Source organism: Catharus ustulatus, chromosome 21 (genome assembly GCF_009819885.2).
Source record: "Catharus ustulatus isolate bCatUst1 chromosome 21, bCatUst1.pri.v2, whole genome shotgun sequence".
In the NCBI taxonomy this organism is placed as follows: Eukaryota; Metazoa; Chordata; class Aves; order Passeriformes; family Turdidae; genus Catharus; species Catharus ustulatus.
In genome coordinates, this window is record NC_046241.1 from 3445302 (window position 1) to 3466567 (window position 21266).

The 21266-nt window shown below is 47.6% G+C and overlaps 1 protein-coding gene across 1 annotated transcript in view; it reads left to right on the plus strand.

Annotated features, from left to right (window-relative positions):
* Positions 1–21266, plus strand: part of PAPPA (pappalysin 1) — a 180033-nt gene that overhangs the window by 152290 nt on the left and 6477 nt on the right. The window contains exons 20-21 of the mRNA XM_033077497.2: positions 6128–6199; positions 10365–10463. Coding sequence (XP_032933388.1) covers positions 6128–6199; positions 10365–10463 — 171 coding nt within the window. The remainder of the gene's footprint in view (positions 1–6127; positions 6200–10364; positions 10464–21266) is intronic.

A 21266-nucleotide genomic window follows, 5' to 3' on the forward strand; every position in this document is an offset into this window, starting at 1 on the left:
TTGGATGGCAGAGCTGGATTTTTCTGTGCCGCTTCTGGATGACAAAAGAAGCTGATACAGAGGGTTTTTCATTTCCCAACCCCGCAGAGCTGGCTGAGTGCTCCCCCCACCCCTCTGCCCGCATGCAAGAGCTGCCTGCTCAGCACAGCCCCTTCCAGAGGTCACCACTTCTCCCTCCTGCCTGCTGCAAACGCACAGCCAGCATTAACTGCTCACAGATCCCTGTCCTGAGCGTCCTCCAGCACGCACCATGGCAGTGTGCCCCGATGGGGATGTGCACACCCTGTGCAATGCCTTGCACACACACACTCAGCCCCACACTCACCTAACTCTTCCTGGAAACCCTCACGTTCCTACAAACAAACCAGGTGTTTGTGGCTTTACGGTATTTCTGCAGGTGTGGAAGTCTAACTGGACATGCTGGAGCATGTGGTGGAAGACGGTGGCACATCGGGTGTCACCAGGGTGCAAGTTACTGGTGGTGCTTGAGCAAAAACCTCTGGCTTTTACATACTTGGTGCTGGCTTTGCAGGAGTCTGTTTTACACACCTGAACTCCATTAAGAAGGAGAACAAGCAGCCAACACAGCCCCAGCATGTCCTGAGCAGCTTTGACAGTCTATTTGCTTCTCTACATGCCTAAATGTGCGCCCAGGGTTTGGGATTTTTGAAACCTGGCCTTGGCTGTGGGTAGCAAGTGACTCCAGAACTCTCCACCACTTTGAACTTCACTGTTTCACACAGAGCAAGAGAATAAATCTGGGAAAGGAGTGGGAAACCTAAGTCCAGAGAATATGACCAGCTCAAAATGTTCTTCCCAGCTTCCCATTCGCTGCAGACGCTGAGGTTCTGTGACTGCCTTAAGCCGAGGCTTTGCCAAGTTTCTGGCATGAAACATAAAGAAAACCCCTATCTCTGTATGAGGGGCAATTTCTCACTGGCCCTATCCTGAGTGCCAGACTTTAAAGTGGTTTGTAATTCATGGGGAAATAAAGTGACAGCTTCCCTCCCGTTCTCTCTGCACTCCTTCACTTATTGATGCGGGTACGTGGAGGGAGCTGTAACGAGTTTTATACCTGCAGGTCTCTGGAGGGCTCATTAGGCAGCAGGGAAAACATAGAGTAGTAAAGGGGGAGACAAGGGGAGTGAGGGATGGAGGAGAAATCATGGTTTCCAAGAGCACAGCAGTAAATAAGCACTTTTTTTTTTCCCTGATGGTGAAGACCTTGCATGAGCTTTAGGCCTTGAACAGATACAAGTTCCACCCCACAAATGCTTTGTAACTAGAGGGTGAGATTTGGGCTGGAAAACTTGTGTTGGGAGGAAAGACATACCAGAAGGGATTAAAAAAAAAATAAAAATCTCTAATTAAAAAATTAGTAGCTATAAAACATCCATCTTATCCAACTCTGCAGATAAGGGGATGTCACCCACGGGAAGCGGCACCTCATATGTTGCTTCTGGTGGGAGTGGGGACACCCTGGAGAGATGGGACTGGGATGCCTTGGGGGAAGGTCCCCATGGCAATGTGTTATATATCATTAATAACCCGTGTCTCTGTTTATGGCCAGTGACAGCTTTGCTGTTGTGCCATATGAGCACAGGGAGCAGCTGGTTGCATTTACATGGTGAGTCTTTGTGCATCTCAGAGTACTTGAATGACGCAAAGGAAACACTTTTTGTTGCTTCAATTTCAGGCACAAGTAAAGTACAAATGAGGGCAGGATGGGAAGAAGATAAAGGCAGGGCTGATCTGTGATGCTTACCTTTGAGGGGATGGGGACAGAGAAAACAGGGAGAGCTGACAAGAAAAAATAAATAATTTGTCTGGAGCAACTCAAGCAACATCTGTTATGGAAGCAAAATGGAAAGAAAGAACTATCCCTTTTCTGAGGGTTGTTTAGAGCAGAGCTGTGCAAATCACTTGATTTTTCGGTTCACTCAAAGTTCTCTTAAATTGAAAAAAATAAATAAAAAATCCCTAATCAAAGTGACTGTTTTGTTATTGTGATTTTTGGTGAACCAAAAAATTGGAAGGAAAAACATGTTGGTTTGAACATAACGTAGCTTTTAATTTCCAGGGAGATTTTGTAAACTTTTTGTTTCATGAAAACGAAATTAAAAACAAAAACACAACAAAAACTTAGAAATTAAATGTCCTCTCAAACACTAAACAAGAACAGATATTCTTTTCACAAAATGTCTAAATATTTTTGTATTTTTCAGAATTGGTTGAGGTTGAGGTGCATTGTTGGGTCTGAAACAATTTGCTGAAATCAGTATAAGCTGACAGTGACTTCCAAATCAGCATTTTCAGCAAGGAAAAAAAAAAAAAATCAAAATCACCTGAAATCTTCCATGCCTCTGTTCTGCTGTGGGATGTGTTCAGAGCAGCCAGTGCTGTCCCCACGATTTTCCCTTCAGTGTGTGTGGCACACAGAGCTGCTGAAGACACCGATGGATAGAGCTGCCAAGACTGACTGTGCAGGCAGTGGGGAGAAAAAAGGGAAATATCTCCAAGAGACAGCTTGACAGCTCTTTCCCATTGACTGCAGAGAAACAGAGCAGACACCTCATTTCTTAGGTTGTCTGAGCTTGGGTTCTTGCCTTAGTGCTGAGCAGGGACAGGCTAAGAAGTGTGCAGGAATGTGCATGCCTGGGAGAGCCTTCAAAGGGTCTGCATGTCCCAGCTCTGCTGGGCTGAGCGTGCCCATGGCCCCTCTTCCCATGCAGACTGCAACCCTGGGATTAAAAATGTCCAGAACTCGTTAGCAGGAATGATCTTTAAATATTCCTCTAATCATTTAAGTTTTGCACTTTTCCTCCTTCCTTCCCCTCTCTGTTTTTTTGTTGTTTTTCATTTGGTTTGGGTTGGGTTGAATTGGGTTGGTTTTGATTTTTTTTCTCTTTGGGGTTTTTTGGGGTTTTTTTTTTGTGTTTTTGTTGTTGTTGGTTGGTTGGTTGGTTGTTTTTTGGGGGGTTGTTTTGTTTTTCTTTGGAGAGTTTTGGGCTCATTTTGCAGCAGGGAAACTGAGTCACGGAGCATTGCTGTGACCTCCTGTGGTGCAGCAGCTCCACTCCTGGGAAGGCAGGAGATCCCATTCCATCTGTAGGCACAGGAGGAGGCAGCCCCCAGGTCCCCTTTCCTGGCAGCAGTGGCTGAGCCCCTCACTCACAAAGCCCACGGTTAATTGTCCTGTTCCTTTAGTGCCTGAGGAGCGAGTTAGCTGAGAGCAGGAGGTGCCAGTCCCTGGGCTCCAGCCTGGGGGGACACTTGACCCATCTAAGGTGGAGGAAAGCTCTCCACTGTTCTCTCTGGGGGAAACCTGATCCCCTCTGCAGCCCCAAAAGCGTTGACATCATTGTGTTAGTCCCACCACGGGAGGGAAGCGCCGGGTCTTCCTTCACCGGGAGAAAATGACAGCTTGGTTTACTTCCTTGGCTCTTTGTTACCTGCTGTGGGAGAGCAGCCTGGCTCCCTGTCCCTTCACAGCAGATGTGGCAGGGTAGGGACAGGACCAGAGTCACCCACCTGTGTGTCAGGAGCCCATGCACGAGGGGAGCTGGGCCAGGAGGGCAGCAGATGTCACCAGGGGGGCCTGGAGCATGAGGAAGGGACAGGGAAGGGATGGGGCTGCTAAAGACACTGGCCAGGTGGGCTTTATTCCCCAGGCACCACCTGGCATGTGGTGGTGTGGTGCTTCCATGCACCTCTTTCCACATCCTTTGCTGGCATTCTGAGTGTACCTGTCTGTGCACACCAATTCCATCAGATCGTGCTCATGTGCCACCTTTACCCCTCCTTGCTTGCTTTCTATACATTTGTTTATCTCAGGTGCTCCATGCAGCACCCTGTGGTACTTGTATGCCTGTTTGCACTGCAGGAGGCAGAAATAATGCCCAGAAATCCAAATCATTCCCAATTTCTTGGTTTTCTAGCCCAGTCTTTCCCTCTGCTCACATTTCTCTCCCAATGCACGGCACACAACCCAGCAGCAGCTTAAGGATACAAACAGGCTAGGTGGTAGGAACTGAGGGCTTGGAAAACCAGAAAGAGGAGTCAGGACTATGGCCTAGGGTCCTTCCCTCTGCTTCCAGCTCCAGCAATGTTAGCAGGATTGAATTCAACTCTAGTGGTCTCCACTAGCAAAGGATGATCCACGGGGAGGACACAGTGAGTGGTATGAAGCTGTTGGCAGGTGCCACTCCAGAGGAATGGGAATGTCCCACTGCCCCAGTGATTAACCTGGCACCTGGCTTTCCTATGCTATGGAGAGCATTCCCGTTTCCTGGAGGATGCTCAGCCCAAGGCTGTGTTTGGGATTGAGGATGACCTTGAGTGAGCACTCAGCACTGTCTCAGCAGAGACTTCACCTCCCATCTGTTCCTTTAAGGGAAGCACAAGCATTTTAGTACTTGAAGGGTCAGTAAAACAGTCAGTGCATCCTCTGTGAGGGGTTGCTCTCACATGGAAAACTCCTTTCTGAAGAGCCTGGTTCAGGGCTATTTGGTTTCTTTTGTTCACTCTGCATGCTCACACACTCACACAGAGTGTGAGGTTTTGTAAATATTGATGCTTCTTACCAGGAGGTGCTCTTTGGAAGTGCACTTCTTCCACTTATTGTCTGCTGGCCTTGGATACAGGAGACAAATTCCTGAGTTTTTCCACTTTGTTCTAAATCCTGGGTTCAAACACTCTTGAACTGCTTCCTTTACTCTCCCCGCTCCTGCTCTGTTGACTGGTCTTGTTTATTTTCAAACCTAGAAAAGTTTCCTTTCTTTCCCCTCTGAAGTGCAATAAACAGAAGAGGGGGGGGGGGGTGGGGGGAAAGAAAAACCCTCACCATTTGTGGCAGGCAACAGCCTGGAAATCTCCAGCTGTCTGTCAAGAGCGCGCCCGGGGAATGTGCGACACCGCGGGGCCCCCGCACCTTGCAGCCTCCCTCCCTCCCTCCCGGGGATAAACAACATCCTCCCCTCCCCAGCCACTTCTCTGCTCACACAGACAGGCCCTGTTGCGAGGCAGGTGGGGCAAGCTGGGCTTGACTAATAGTGGAAAATCCAAGAGCATCGGAAAGATAAACAGCCCGAGCCAGATAGTATAAAAGTCCTTTTTCTAGCACACGCCAGGTAAGCCTCAAATGACAGAAACTGTAAAAACAAGCTGAGGTTCCCCTGCAGATGGATTAAATTAGCGCTCAGATGAACAGGGGAAGGGATGGCGTGTGCATTGGGTCTTCCCAAATGTTAATCCCTTCCTTCCCCAGGCCTCCATCCAACCCCAACCCCACACTTTAGGTGAGTGCCTGTGTGTTCATCTTGCTCAACTGGACACTGCAGTGCTTCATCCATGGGCAATAACCCAAAGGAGCACTGTGCCTGATGTCCTGCTGGATGGATGGGACACCCATGGTGTGGAACCACCATCTCCACTGACAGCTAAAGGTTTCATCCACTCTTTAAATCTAGGTGTCCATGGCTATGTCTGCTCTGACTGTGTCATTGTCTAGGAGGCTGGTCATCATTTTTGCCAAAAATCAAGTGTGCAATTTTTTTTTTTTTCTATAGACAGAGTTTGTAGAGAAATTATTATAAAGCTCATAAAAATGTAGCAGAGGATGCTGTCCTGTCTGAAGGTGTATAGTGGGAAGTGCTTTTATTTATGATGGTGATAACATGTATCTGAAAATCCACCTTTAGCTGCTTCCATCTTCAAGATTTAAAGGTATGATGGGCAGTGAAAGAAAGCAATGATTGACAGCATCAAAGAAATCCCTAAATTAATTCCTAGAAGGCCTCCCCCTACCCAAGAGCAAAAGTGGACCTGTGCCTTTGCCTTTCCCTGCCACGTTGCCCCACCAGGAGTGAAATATTGGGCATGACATTTTAGGAGAACCTCAAATATTATTTTAATCTCAAATGCTCTGTTATTGCAAGTGTCAAGTCCAACACTTCTTGTAAATACCTGGAGGACAGCCAGGTTCTGAGAACACAAGAGGTGTTAGGAACTGAACTTCATTGGTTAAGTACTGGAGAGCCATAGGAGCCAGCACACTGACTTTCTGTACACTGATTTCTTTGTTTTAACCTGTTGCCTTTTTTTTTTTCTTTTAATTTCTTCCCTCCAGAGTGTTGTCTGCACAGCAGGACTCAAGTGGTACCCTCACCCTTCCCTGATTCATTGTGTTAAAGGCTGTGAGGTGAGTTTGGCTTTAGCTCAGGTGGTCCATGGTGACTCTCCTAAATCTTACAGAAACAATCACTGCAGGCACGTGGGCTGTAAATTCTGGTTTTCAAGAGGGGTGAGCAGGATTTTGCCCTGACCACCCTATCACACAGGCTGATTGCCTGCATCGGTTCTGACACTCAGTAGGGAAATTGTGGTTTTCCAAGAGATGATGGTTGGTGACTCTCACAGGAGTTAAATGATCAAGCAGCTCAAAAACATTGGTTGACCAAAAGAATTTCCCAGAATCTGGGAGTTTCTGGGAAGTTGCAAAAGCCTTCTCTTGTTTTTCCTTGATCTTGACTTATTTGAGGGACAATTCTTTCCAAGCCATCTAAGCTTTGGGCATTGGTGTGGGCAGAGAAAGTTTGGAAAGCCAGAGATGATACCACTGGGTGGACAGCACAGCTGGACAGAGAGCAAATGACACCTCCCTCCACGGGCCACCTCTGTCTAAACCAGAGAGGCATCATCAGAAACATGCAGTTACATTTCAGCTGTGATACTCTTTTAAAGTCTTGCAATTTATTTGAAAAAAACAATTATTTTGAAGGGTGTTGTTTCTGCCAGCAGCAATTTTTGGAATGCCTGAGGAGACTGAAGATGCTTCTGGTGTTACACAGGGCTGGAGCACCTTTGTCTGGGTCATGGCACTCGTGTGGTTTCCATCATGCCAGCCCTTGATATCCCACCCACATCAGGAAGTCAATCCTTGTGGTACTCTGGAAGGTTGGGCAGCTCCATGCCCGTGTTAGAAATGAGCTGGCTCACAGATGGCGATGGGCAGGGGCAGAGCTGTGTCTCCCCTCCTCATGTCCTGACTTTCTGCCACACTGACCAGGCCCTCAGCACCCAGTAACCCCAGCACACTGAAGTTATTTGCCCAAAGTGTCAGAACATGGGGCTGAATTCCTGAATATGACACAAAGCTCCAGACCACACTGCTGTGGGATGTGATTTGTCTTGAAGTGAAAGACAGGTTTCCTTCGCATACAAAAGTTGGGCCCAAGAGGGTAATAACTCTCCAACAATGTAATAGTTTCTGTCTAGCTGTTCCCTAAATGAAAAGCATTCTGCTGTCAGTGCTCTGAATGTCATAAGCTGTCTCACGCATCGCATTCATGCAGGCTGGCTGGGTGCCCCCATTCTCCAAAGAGAGCTGAAATAACATCCAGCCTCCATTAAAAAATGCCATTCAGGTGCTGATGCACCACTGGGTATCCATCCTCCTGCTGTTTAAGGATAGTTGTTACTGAGACAAAGTTTGCAATGATGTAATAATTTACCAGAAGCCATTATTACTGACATGCTTCTTCTCAGCATTTTCTTCCCTTCCATCACTGCTAATTGCCAGATCCCTCTGCATCAACAGGAACTTTCTTCTTTTCAACATTCATTCAGCAGTGTCACTGCACCGTAATCCATCATCTGGGAAGGCTTTGCCCAGACAATTGATAATGGCCTCTAGCATCATTTGCAGAGCATGATGCTTCCAGGATCCACGGATGGGCCAGAGCTTGGCATTAAGACTTCAGGAGAAATGCCATCTTCACCAAGCTTTTTTTCCACCCACATGACTATGGAAACAGAGACTAATAAGCCAATAGGTCAATAATGCCGGGCCATTAAGCTGATACAAGCCCTAATGTATGGACATCCTTAGCATTAGGGAGGCTTCCCCGAACTGGAGGCTGTAAGTGGGGCATTATTTGGCTCTTGGTGATCGCAGTGGGAGCCCCGGCAGCTGCTGCAATGTGATTTTTTGTCGCTCCCTAGTGGCAGGAACAGAGGCTTATGAGTCAGCCCCGTACTTGTCTGCGCCTAACTTGGGTGTTTCAGTAGCAAATGAACCCCTCTGGATTACCTGTACCGTCCTCCAAAAATATCAGAGCACTAAGACCTGCATGAAGAGCAACAGAGACCTCGCCCTCCAGAGCCCGGCCTCCAGGGTCTCCCAAGGAAGGATTTTGGTCCCAAATCAGAATAGATGCTTTTTGTCCCATTCTCCTCCAAAGGGCTGGCTTGTCTACTCCGTGCCAGAGCAAATTCTTCCACGAGTTTCTTTATGGATTTTCCAGCATTCATAGGTGTAGGATACAGGCATAGGGATGGAAATTTAAAGTCAAGATTTCCCATCAAGCAGGCACAGCCAGGCAACACAAGAGAAACATGGAGAAGCCTGTAGAATTTCCTGTGAGGTTGAGCAAAATTCACGGTTTTAAATATTGCCAGGTTGGCCTCAAAACATCTCTTCATCTATTTATAAATCATTCCCTTTTAAATCTTAGAATATTAATTAAATTGGAATGGGACTTGCAATTCAAAGTCTTTGCCTGTATAAATAAATCAATATCTGTGGAAATCAGTGGAGTTAAGACAGTTTAGAGGGACAGGAGCCTCACACTGTAACTCTCATTTCCTTGTCAGCATTGGCAGTATCTGCACGTAATTAAACAAGTGACATTCAACGAGTCCGTCCCCTCCTGGTAGTCCTGCTGTGGTCTGATATTGCCATCATTGCCTGGGTTCCCTCTACCTGATAGAAATATTTAAATTTGGAGCACATCAGCAGTAAAAGCATGCATTTGCCCCGCTCCATTGAGTTAATTCCAATCCTGATGAGTGTGGCCACGGCGAGCTCTGGGGAGAGACAGCGAGCTCTCATGGCTACTTCCTCAGGTATCCATCATCTGGGACACTCTGGGTCTGCAATTGCTGCAAAATCCTCCCAGGAAACCTCCCCAAGCCATCCTGCTTGCTCTGCAATGATGTCTTCTTGCAGCAGAGTCCCTGGTGTGTTTATCTCAGTGCAGAATAAGTGAATTTTCCAATGAGCAGAAAAAATGGAAATAGCCTCATGAGCCTGTGAGAAGAGTTTCAGAGATACGACTCTCTGCTGATCATCCATTTTTCTGAGCTTTAACTGCTGCCTGGGATTCTCATACCTGGCATGGGCCTTTTTTACCATCAGATACAGCTTAGACTTCCAAGGGAGACTTTTGTACTTGCAGACCAAGAGGGCTCCAATGTGTCATGAAAGACTTCAGGCCTTTCCTTTGGAATTGTGGTTATTATTCAGGCCCTGTGCAGCACATGGACTAGTGATCCCATTGCCCAGCCTAATGACCACATTTTCAAGGTGATTTATGAATTTTACTTAGCAGCTCTCCCCAATGTCCCTCTGAATAATTGCCATTATCGCAGCCCTGAGCTGTGGAGTGGAGAAGATTGGGTGCCATGGCCGGGGTCCCATGCAGTCACTGCTGCTCAGAGAACAGGAGAGCATGGTCCTGTGCTGAGCTCAGACCTCTTCCATTCCTCCTGGTGATTTGTTTTGTGCCCTCGTTGCTGACACGTGTTGCGTAGTCAGGAGAAGTGTGGTGAAAAGCTCAGCTATTAAAAGCAAGCCCATTTTGCTGCAATACATAGCCTTCTTCTTATCCCACACAGTTTAGAAAGGTTAGCTTAAAATTATCAAAGGTGCCACAATTTTAGATGCCTGAATGCTGTCTCTGGGCCTAGTCAAATTAATATTCCTGAAGCATCCTCTTATGTGGGATGTGAAGAGCCAACAAGGGCTCATTTCCCTTCCATCTACTGTCCTTTTTTTTCTGTCTGTTTTGAAAGGAAAGGAGAATAATTATCTCTTGCTTTTCAGGGCAGCTGGTATGTTACAAATTGTAATGCTGCTTCAAATCTTTGTCTTTTTCTTCTGAAATATTGTTACAGGTTTCAGGGTTATAGAATCATAGAATAAGCCATGGGCAGGGACACCTCCCACTGTCCCAGGCTGCTCCAAGTTCCAATGTCCAGCCTGGCCTTAAACACTTCCATGGATCCAGGGGAAGCCACAGCTGCTCTGTGCCAGGGTCTCACTACCCTCACAGGGAAGGATTTCTTCTGGACATTTAATCTAAATTTCCCTTCTTTCAGTTTGAAGCCATTTCCCTTGTCCTGTCACTCAGTTCCTGATGGACAGTCCCTCTCCCTGTAACCTTTCAGACACTGGAAGGTGCTGTGAGGTCTCCACACAACCATCTCCTCTCCAGCCACAACTTTCTCACCCCATCTCCATAAGGAAGGGGCTCATTTTATCCATGTCCACACTCTCAGTCTTTTCCTGCTTTTTCCTTTTTCAGCCTTTCATGGGGGACAACTACTGTGACTCCATCAACAACAGAGCCTTCTGCAACTATGATGGTGGGGACTGCTGCGCCTCAACAGTCAAGACCAAAAAGGTAGGGATTCCCCTTCCTCTTTTCATGGGAATTCCTTTTTGTGTGCTGCTTTATGCCTGGAAAGAAAAACATTTTTACTCAAAAAAGGGAGGTCCAGGTTCTCAGAAATATCTTCAGCCCAGGCATCAGCTCACCATAGGCACGGAGTTCTTTCTGTTTCATTTGTCATCCATCCTCAAGGCTCCAAAGGGAAACTAGAGATTAGAAGTGATTAGGAAAATAGGAGAGAGTAAAAGGAAAGCATCATTGTGGATCTGTTCTTTGATCCATGGGTACCCACACGTGCCTGGCTTGCTGTTGACTGTCCTATCCCAGAGTGGGACAGAGAAGAACGTGGAACAGAGCAGAAGGGCTGGGTGGAGATGTCAAATATTTTCTGCACAGAGACCAAATAGACCAGAGCCTTGCAAAAAGAGATAAGCTAGTGACACAGATCTATAAAGTCATTATTTAAGGTAGGGACGATGCTTAGGAAAGTAAAATTCACTGGTTTTTATCACTCAGCAATGAGGGAATGAAGTGATAATTTCCTGGAAGTAGGATCCAAACAGACCAAAGAACATCCTTACTGTCACAGTGTGTATTTGAGCAAGAGGATGCATTGCCACAAAGTATTATTAAGAACAAAATTGTATTTGAAGTAAAAAAAAGAGCAGGCCTATTTGTGGAGCTTTGCTCCATCAGTGGCTGTCAGACACTGTGATCTGGATGCAGTTTCTGGCTGAGGAATATTTGAATCCTTGGCTGCTTGAGCCTGGGGAAGAGTCCTTCCACACACATTCCCCTTTTTTCTGCTTCTTTAACACACATTTCTGAGCACTGTTAGAGACAGTGACTGGAGTGATAGAGCCTGTGGCTTGGAGCAGTGCAACATTTTATAGGTTTCTAAGCAGAAGGGATTTGGAACTAGATTCCTCCCAAAAAATAAAGCAAATTTTAGCCTGTACCAGGTGAATATTTTACCTTATCTTCCAGATTTGTGGACAGAACAGAATTAAAAATCCAGCTGTGTAAAGTATCTGATAGATATTAATAAATAACAAAACCTGAAGGAGCTTGGGCTCAGCACATGACACCATCCATGTCACCCAGCTGAGGAAGGAGCTCCTCTCTGCAGGGAGCCAGCTTTGGCTGGAGACTTCTTTTCCTTGGTTCAGCATTGTGGGCTCTGGTCCATCTGGGAACACCAGGAAAGGGAGATGCACACGCCCTGGCAAGTGGAAGGAGTTCATTTCTCCTCTGGAGAAAACGCAGGGGAAAAGGTGGTTTCCCTAGCTGTGCTCTTTTTGGACAAATATTCCCCTCTATCGTGGTCCTTTTGAAAGATGTCCTGGGAGCCACGTGCAGGGAAGCCCTGGCAGGGGAGCTCCTCTGTTCCACAGGGATGGAGTAGGGCATGCAGACCCCAGAAGGGGCTCCCTGGTGAAACAGCCACTGAAGAGATGAGCAGGATGACAGACAGTGGCTCATCTTGAGTTGTCTGCAAGAAGAGATTCCTATCTCTGGCTGATTTTCCACGTCCTTGGGAGGAGCAGCCCAACAGCAGCACAGCTTGCTCGCTGACCTCCCACCAGCCGGGAGGGCAGAGCTGGAAGTGCCCGGTAGCTCAGCATGGTGTAGGTCTTCTCCTCCCAAAACAGCCTGCCTGGGAAACTTTATCTCACTGCCTGCAGGCTGGAGGGCAGGCGATGAAAAATCCCAAGCAGTGTCAGAAGAACGAAAGCGAGGTGCCTGGGAGGGGACCGACCCAAACCAGCCCCATCAGGACAGGAGCTCAGGGCACAACTGAAACACAAGGGATGTGAGAGCTGACTTGAGGCAGGGGGGGTGGGATAGGATTAAGGTTTGGGAGCAGAATTTATTGCTGGGCAGGGAGTTGAGACCAAGTGGGATCTGCACAGAGTTGTGAACACTTACCAGCCAGGCGACTCACGCTCAAAATATCTGCTGCTTCCCTGCCACCCAGAAACCAAGTGACCTCCCAAGGAGGGGAAGCACTTTGTAGCCCAGTGGCTTACTGTTTTCTGTGCTAAAATGGTGCAAAGGGCAAATGGTCAGAGGCTGGCAGCTGGTCACACCTTTGATGGATTTTTTTCCCATGGAGGGGGAGGTTTTGTAGCTTTTTGGAGATAAGTCTGCTTTTACAGACTTCCCTGGGAGCTGGATCGTTGTGACTGGGGAATTAGACTTGCCCTAGCTGGCAGTTTAGAACTCCCCATCCTCGAGATCACACAGCTGGAGGGCTGAACCGTGGAGCCCATCACATCCCTGGCACACATTCAGCTTCCAAAGTCTCCTCCTCCCTCCCAAAACACCAACAACATCCCAGGAGCTGAACGAGACACCTGGGAGAAGTGAGGAAAACCACCTTCTCCTTGGATCTTCTACACTTAAAGCAAGATGCAAAGTCCCAGTTTATTACATTTATAGGGTAAAAGGGGGAATAATAACCCAGCCAGGGGGGCTGTGGGGTCACAGTCAAGGAGGCAGCGGGAGAACCTCGCTCCTGCAAAGCGGCTGCCGACACCTGCGGCAGCAGCCGTGGGGCCGTGGGGCTTGGCTCTCCCAGTTATTTTCCCATCTGAGGCCTTTGACTGAGACCAGATTTCAGGCCAGGCTGTTCAAATACAGCCCTCCCTTTGAAGAGGTTTATGAGTGGAGCATTACAGGAGATATTCCAAAGGGAAAAACAATGAAAGGTGAGAGAAAAGGGAGCTGAATAAAAATACTCCGCATACCAAATCCTTCCAGCACAGTTTGCCACCTACTTAAAAAGGCACAGTTTTAAAATACACATTGGGTGTAAAAGCCAAAAACCTGGAGGAGACATAGGGAGGGGCGAGTCCAGCTCTGTTAATTCCAATACCAGATGAGGATGTATTTTCATACGGTTGTAGAGAGAGTGAGACACATGAAAGAGAGTGCTTTGCTCCTTTTCTTTCAGGGTTACATACTATGTGGCAGATGTGTCAGTCTTTTAAAGCCCCTGCAAGTTTGCCCATAAATGTCCAACATTTATGCAACACCTGTTTTTCTCCCAAAATGTCACAGGGCATTTTAAAAGCTTTAGATTTATCATCTTTTCCCCGCAGCAGCCATTGCTGAGGTGACACATGGTTCACATTTAAGAGAACATAGCAACTCCACACATTATTTTGGGAAAGGGCTGAAGATTAACATTGCACCATGTGAAGATTCAGGAGTTAACAGTCGAGTAAGAGCTGGCTTCAGATCTTTAGTGTCCGCAAACTGTCAAGTCTTAAGTTTCACTGCAGTCCCACTGCCCTCCCAAACACACTTTGGGCTGCACACAGTGCTGTGAACAGGCTGCCTGAAAGCAAAATGCTTCAACCCAAGTTCACTTTAAATCCGAGCCCTCTTAATGTGAGATTTTGCATGCTCGTGTTTTGTTGCCCTGAAAGGGCACAAGGGACCTCCATGCTTATCCCATGTTTTCCCTTTGCATTTGAGCATTAGCAGGGAATGACCTTGTGGATTCCGTCAGCGAGCAGGGAATGGAGCAGTGTGACTTATCTGACCAAGCACCGACTAATCAGCACTGCTGCTTAGATAGGAAATAATGAGTATTTGCCCTGCACTGTTCACAATCAGGCTGGAGAGCTTAAAAGAAATCATTAAATGCCTCTTTTGAATGCTGCAAGTGGCAACAAATAAATTCAGTCATAATCTGGGCATAAATTCGAGGCGAGAGCAGTCAGAAAGCAGGAAAAAGAGACATTCATCAGCTTAATTATTTGTTGTGCGCTAATTGATGAGTGTCTCCCTGCAGTGGGCGAGAAGCCAGGGCTGGCACAGGCACGAGTGCCACCCAAGGAAGCAGGGACACGGGCAGGCTGTGTGGGGAGCAGGGGCTGATGGCAGATCTGTTGCTGGGGCAGGGGATGGGGTCGTGCTGCTCACAGCTTGCCCTGTGCATGACCCAGGAGCAGCTTTGAGACACAGGAAGGCCATTGCCGCCAACCTCCAAGGGAGAGAAAGCTTCTGTTGTGTATCTGGAGGGGATAAAGTCTTCCGTGAAGGACAAAGCAAAATCCCATCTCCTTTTAATCTTCCTCCCCTCCTGACCCAGCACAGGTTGCCAGCTCCCTTCTGCCTGGCTGCTCTAGGAAGCTGCTTCTTGCTTTGTACCCTGCTGCAGATAAAAGAAGACACTATTTTCTAAAACATTACATACGTGACACTGCCAGAGTGAGGGAAATAAATAACCTGGGCATTGCTGGCTGTCTCTGGGCTCTTGGCCGCCTGCAAGGAGCTCGTGGGGTGAGCAGCACTGCTGGGAGAGGCTCTGGCTGTTTCCTCTGATTCATTTCAGGAAATCTTCTCTCCAGTAACTGTCTCCTCCACTTCTTTTCTTCCCCTTCTCTTTTATAAGTTTTCCCTAGACAAGACTGTCTAGAAAGGTCTTGCAGAAATCAGAAATTCTTTCTTTAGGCTCTGCTTACGTACTTTGTTCCAGACTTGGATTGCAGATTTGCCTGGTTGAAGGTCCTGCAGTCTGGTCCCTGTGCATTTAAATACACTGAATTTGCTGTTTTAACATTCCCTCAACTTTAGCCATTTGTAAAATGGAATGAACTTTCATCTGCTTTCCTCTCTGCCTTTCCTTTTTGTTGCAGAAGGGATAAACCTTCAGCTCCCACGAGAAAAACCTGCCTCACTCAGTTATCACTCAGGTTTTCCTTCAACTGCTTTGCCATGTAGCACTTGGTAAAAAAAGAGAAAAACTGTCCTGTCCCTTCAGGCTCTTGACATTTCTGTCCAACACCTTGGAGAGGAAAACCAGCAAGTGCCTTGGCGGAAAACAAATGAGGACTTGTGGTAGATAGAGGGCTGTGTGGGATTCATCCAAAGCTTTGCTTATCTAAAAGATAGGCCAGTTATCAAAACCTCTTCAGAGACTTTATGGCCGAGAATTCAAGGCCTAAAGAAAGGAGCTTTGAACTGAGGGGCTGCTGCTGGCTCCAGCAGGGATTTCCAAAGGCTGACCTGTCTCCCCAGGAAGTGGGGGGGGATGAGTCTGCACTCCTACCCCTAATCCAACAGAAATAACCACTTCTCAGTATTCTGGAGAAATAAGCACCTTCTCCGAGCTCTCTGTCTGCAACACAGACCCGTCTTAGGCAATCTCAGATCTTTCTCCATTGCCACAACGTGGTTTGAGACAGTTGGTGCCATTAGAAGCTTAAGTGACCACCCCAGCTGAGGAAATCCTGTTTATCCAGAACTGATGCTCCTGCCACCATGCTGCTCCTAACTACTGGCCTGTCCCCAGAGCTGGGTGTGTTTGTCAGCTCTATAATTAGCAGGGAGATACAATGAATGGTGGGTGAGCAGGGAGGAAGGCAGGACACAGCGCTGAGTGTTGCTCCATGCCTCTGGCAGCGGCTGCGTGCTCCGAGCACGCGGGCTCTCCCCGACATGTGGCTGAACTCACTTCCCCAGCAGCCCTCGGTCACAGGCGCACTGGCTGGAGCTGTTTGCCATGTGAGAGGAGCATTTCCAGTCAGGGTTGGTTGGGATGGGAGCTTATTTTGGGGCTCAGAGCTTGGTTTCATAATCCTTCAGGGAGGCTTTCCAGGCGTCAATAAATTAAAAGCAGTGATGGTAGTAGCACATGTTGCCTATCCTGAGAGAACTGTTCTTGGCTTCAAGGGACATGGGGCTTCCCACAACATACAGCATTCCCAGGGGATGTGCTGGTGGAGGGTGTTTGCTTTGCTATCCGACCTCACTTCATTAGCAAGTGTTACAAAAAACAGCGAACAAACCTTCCCTGCTCCACCGCCAGCTATTTGGCCTCTGGGTGGTCTGGCTCCTATTAAATCTTTGGTGATTATTTAGACTAATTACATTCATGTTTGCACAATCAGTAGCACGAGAGTAGGAAGCACAGCTGATTGCTGAGCGACTGAGCTCCGTGTGGTTTGGCAGAGGGGCTCCCTCGCGCTGCTCCGCGCAGGCGGGATGCGGGATCCATGCGGGCTGGGCTTTCCCCAGAATCCCTGTTGGCTCGGGGCCATCCTGCTCCCACTGGTTCTGGTGAGGCTGCTCCCAATTTGCACACCATGGAGAGAGCAGAGCATCTGTTGGGTTCAGCTGAGCTGCGTCTCGATTCACCACAGTTGCTGGTTTCACTGGGGGAAAGTTCAGTTTATGGTGGGGTAGTTAACAGAAAACTCAACCTTATAGAGCTGCATTTTCTGCATGAAGAGAAGGTTTCCTGCCAACTTTGTCTTCCCAGGCCCTCTGGAGCAGTGCCCTAGGTATGAACCCACATACCACCACTCAGAGCTAAAAAGGGGGCTCGCTCCGTTATCTCAGACTGGTGACCTCAATGCTGAAAACCACTGGGAAGACCCTTCCAAGAAGCTTTTTTATCCCACAAGGGCCTTGTCAGGGAACAGACTAGTCGCTGGTGTTTGAGCTGGGAGGCTCTGGGGAGGCACAGGGCTGTGACACTCAGCACAGGCTGCCACACTTATCTCCCAGGCCACGCTGCCCGCCGAGGCTCTGCCTGCAGCAGGGCCTCCACAGCCCCAGCGAGGCCTGTCTGGGAGATTTCGCAAACACTTCAGGGCTGAAATCTAACAACAGCCTGTTTCCCAACACTTTGCAGCCCTCCTCCCCTGCTTTCCCCTCCCTGAGCCCAATCCTGCCTGCCCTGGTGCTGCTGTGAGCCAGCCCCAGGCACAGGCAGAAAGGCACAGCCAGGTCAGCCTGATACCAGGCTCTGTGAGGAACAAGCTTACAGCCTTTGCAGAGCTGTTTTCCATCCCTCCCTGTACCTATCTGGGATTTCTCCTGTCAACATTCCCACCAGTTCCCTACAGACTGGCCTTTCTCAGCAGGGATCTGCCTTGGGATGTCACCAGCCTCTTCAGATAGGTGCATGTAGTGAGGAGCTATGACCTCTCACTCTTTCCATGACCTGCATCCTGGTTCTGCATTGCTCTGTCACATTGTTGTCTTTGTTCCCACAGTTGGGGGCACGGCATCCGGGACAGATCTAGCCCTATTTCTAAGAGGCAGCCTGAGTTTTATCCAAGGTCTCATCACTCAGTGTGGGAGAGGATGCTTAGGGCTCCCATGCCTTGATGGAGAAGGAACTCTGAGGTCAGGCACTGTGCAGCATTGGTGGGGAGTTGGTTGAGATGTTTTGGATCTCAGTGAGTTCCACCTGGGTGTCTGTGCCAGCCTCCTGCCCATCCTGTGAGCCCACACCTGCTCCGCTAGGTTCAGAGCAGGGTGTGTCATGTCCTGCACACTCCAGGTGACAGGAATGATGGAGGCTGTGTCTCTTTTCTCTTGATGATGGATAGTCTGTGGTCCAGTGTGGTTCTGGCGTGACTCACATTCCCCTGAGCGTTGTTGATCCGGTGCCATGACTGCTCTGGATCATCTCCAAGAGCTGTGTGTGTAGGTGTGTGGAGCTGTGTTCTTCACTTATGTCTTTTTCAATCTATTTTAGCTGGTCTGAGGATGCAGTATCCTGCATTACTTTATCAAATGTCCAAGACAGGCCCTAAGCTTAATTTTTAGCTTTTTCTTCTCACCCCCTCTAGACATTTTCCAGGTTTTCTGCATGGGGAGATGGATGTAGGTGAAATGCAGGGCTTGGTGTTTTGAAGGAAGAGAAGCTGACTCCTTACTCCTGGCTCAACAATGGGTCTATCTGGAAATTTCAATGCAGGTCGTGTATCCTGGTAATGAGTTGGGCTTTCACAGACCTATTTAAAAAGAAAAGAGGTAGTTAATCTTGGAGTATGTATATCTGGGCTCCACACCTAAATGGGCTATCATTCAGTGAAAGGCTCAGCATTTATTATTTCTAGCACATCCAGCAGCTCTATTTCATGGCTGTGTACTCCAGAGGCTGTCATTGTGTGAGCCCAAGGCAACAGACAGTCCTTCTTTTAAGGGGTTTTTCAGTTTCCCTGAGTTGGGTGCTTCAGACAGTCCCAGCAGATTCTGTGTGTGAGTTAAATTCCCTAAATACCTATGGAAATCAGGTCCTTGGGGAACTCAAATGTGTGTTTGTTGTAAATGTTGTTTAAAGCGGAAAACCCTGTATTACTGCTAAGTTTTTTGAGAATTTTGTCATGTCTAATATGACTGTGGCTGTGCTCATTACCCATAGAAATCTCTGCCTTTTCACATAATAGAAAACTGATCTCTGGAGTTCACTGCCATAAGACAAAACAATTCATCTATCTGGACAATAGCACTGTAAAAATCGAATTGCATAAAAAGCCTCCATAAGGGACATAAAGTGAATAAGACTGATCTGATCAGGAAGAAACCCTTCTCCATCAGGCTACCCACTGCTGGGAACTGCTGCTGAGCCATGAAGCTGTCTGCTCTGGGGCCACAGCTCTGCCTCAGAGAAAGCTTCTGCTCTTCTGTCCATGACCACTATTGGGAGACAATAAACAGCCAGACATTTCTTCTCTAGTTGCTCCATCTCCCCAGGAATTGGCTGTAATGCAGCAGCAACCCAGTGTGCACCTTTCCAGGTTGCTCCAGGGCTGAACATAGCCTGTGAGAAAGCAAAGAGGAAAACAAGGGATTCACAAGGAGAAATGGGAGGAGAGGGAATGAAGGAGGCAGAACATTTAAGGCAACATCAAACTCATGCCAGTTTGGTTGTACGTGCCTGCTGTTTCAGCAAAGAGTAGGTGAGGGGAATGTGAGTTGGTGGTTAGGAGACACAGCCATGCAGGGCTTTCTCTGCTGGCTCTGATGTTCCTGCAGGTGAAATGGGAGCATGTTTGGGTTCTCCATGCCTGCAGCACATCTTCCTTAAGCCTGGACAGCAGCAGAGACAAAGTGCAGTAGGCTGTCACCACTAATTTCAGACACTTCACTGAAATGCCTGAATTGGGTGTGTGGTTGACCTGTGTTCAATGCAGAGTGTGGATCCATCTTCCCTGTGTCTCCTCTGAATGAAGGGGCCACTTAATCGCCTTTGTCAGATTGTTACAGGCAAACACAGGGAATGCAGGCCAGGGAGAGGAAAAAGCTTGATCAAGACAAATGAAAGAATCAGGTTCCCAGATCTCGCCTCCAACCAGTAGCTTCATTGTACATCAGGGAGAATTTTTTTAAGTCAAAATCATTGCCAAATCCAGATTGAACTGAATGATTCAGAATAAAAATAAAAAAAAAAAAAAAAAAAAAAAAAAAAAAAAAAAAGGGAAAACTCCAGGCATACTTAAATGTTTTGTTTGACCATTTTCTAAGTGAAACAAGTTTTTATTTCAAGACTTCAAGACAAAACTTTTGCTGTGAAATAGTCTTTTTTATTTGTTTGTCTTGAAGGGAAAGGTCAAACCTGAAATGTAACAGATAATCTAAACCAAAATGTTTCCTTCTACACTGAACAGAAAAGCTCAGTTTTTATTTTGCATGTATCTTTTATTTTTTCTTTCCAGTATTTTAACTCAGTCATTAAACAATCCCTCCTCAGCCTCCTCCTCAAACCCCATTGTTTGCAGACTTCTCTGTTTTCCTATCTAAGAATATTCATAACACTGTGATACGAGACAGTCCTGCTTGGGCTGGCTTCTGTTGGATCAAGTGACCCTTAAGTTCCTATTGTTTTCTGCAGTTTATAAACTTATCCAGTTGCCAGTTATTTGGATTCATTTACTTCTAACGTTTTGGACTCTTTCTTCTCCTTGCAATCTCCATATTTGCGCAATTGTAGATTCAGATTGTTCACTGGTTATTTAGTTCATAAGTCACTGAGGCCATGGCTTGATGAAGAGTCATCACCCTATTCCACCTGGAGGGTCGGGTCTCCTGTGAATGGAATCAAAAGCAAGGGGAGGAGGCTCTCCAAGCCCTGAATTTGGTGATGAGCGCTGGCTATTTAGTGTCTCTGTCAGCATGTCCCTGCCTTAGGCTCCCCAGTTGTGAAATAAAGCTCCACACCCCTCCTTCCCAAATTGTGTGCGTCAGGAGAAAGGCATCCTGGAGAGGGACAGGCAGGGACGTGTGGAAGGTCTAGATGGAGATGACAGCACAGTGCTGGGTCCACATTCCTAGGTGGGCTGTGGGTGATGCATAGGGAACAGGCAGACTCGTAGCCTGGAGAAAAGTGTTTGTGAAAGGGAGAGTGAACGTGTGGCAGCAGAGCCAGGGGGAGCAGACAGAGCGTGTGCAGCCCTCACTGGGAACATTGGAACAGGTTGTGGCACTGCCTTGGAAGGAGTGTAAAGCAGGGGAATGAGGTCATTTGTTCAGTCTGTGCAGATAGGAGAAATTCTTGGGAATTCACTTCAGGGCAAGTGAGACACTTGTCCCACTGCCTTTTCTGCAGGTAAATACTGTGATGCAATAGACCCAAATCAGCTTTCAGTGGCCAGGCTATTGTTTCAGCTCCTTCCCACTCTTCTCCAGAGGGGTCACAGGGAGATGACAAACGGTGAATGCAGCAGTCTCCCACTGCATTCCTCTGCTGTGCCTCCATGCCCATTAGCTGCATCTCCTGACCTCAAAAACAAGAGATGTTCACAGAATTCTCTGGTGGACTCCAGCCTCACTGATCTGTGAGACACTGCTTGGTTCAGCTCCTCAGGAATTGAACCCAAGAACATTCATAGTCAAGAGCACAAATGGACTTCAATAAAGCAGCAGCACCCAAACCATAAGCCCTTAGGAACCTCAGTGGAGAACCAGCTCAGCACTAACATAAATCACTGTAAAAAAATAACAGTGAAGATTGCAGTTGATCTCTCTCAGAAGATTTCACCCCAGAGATTTTTTTTTGTTCTCCAGGCT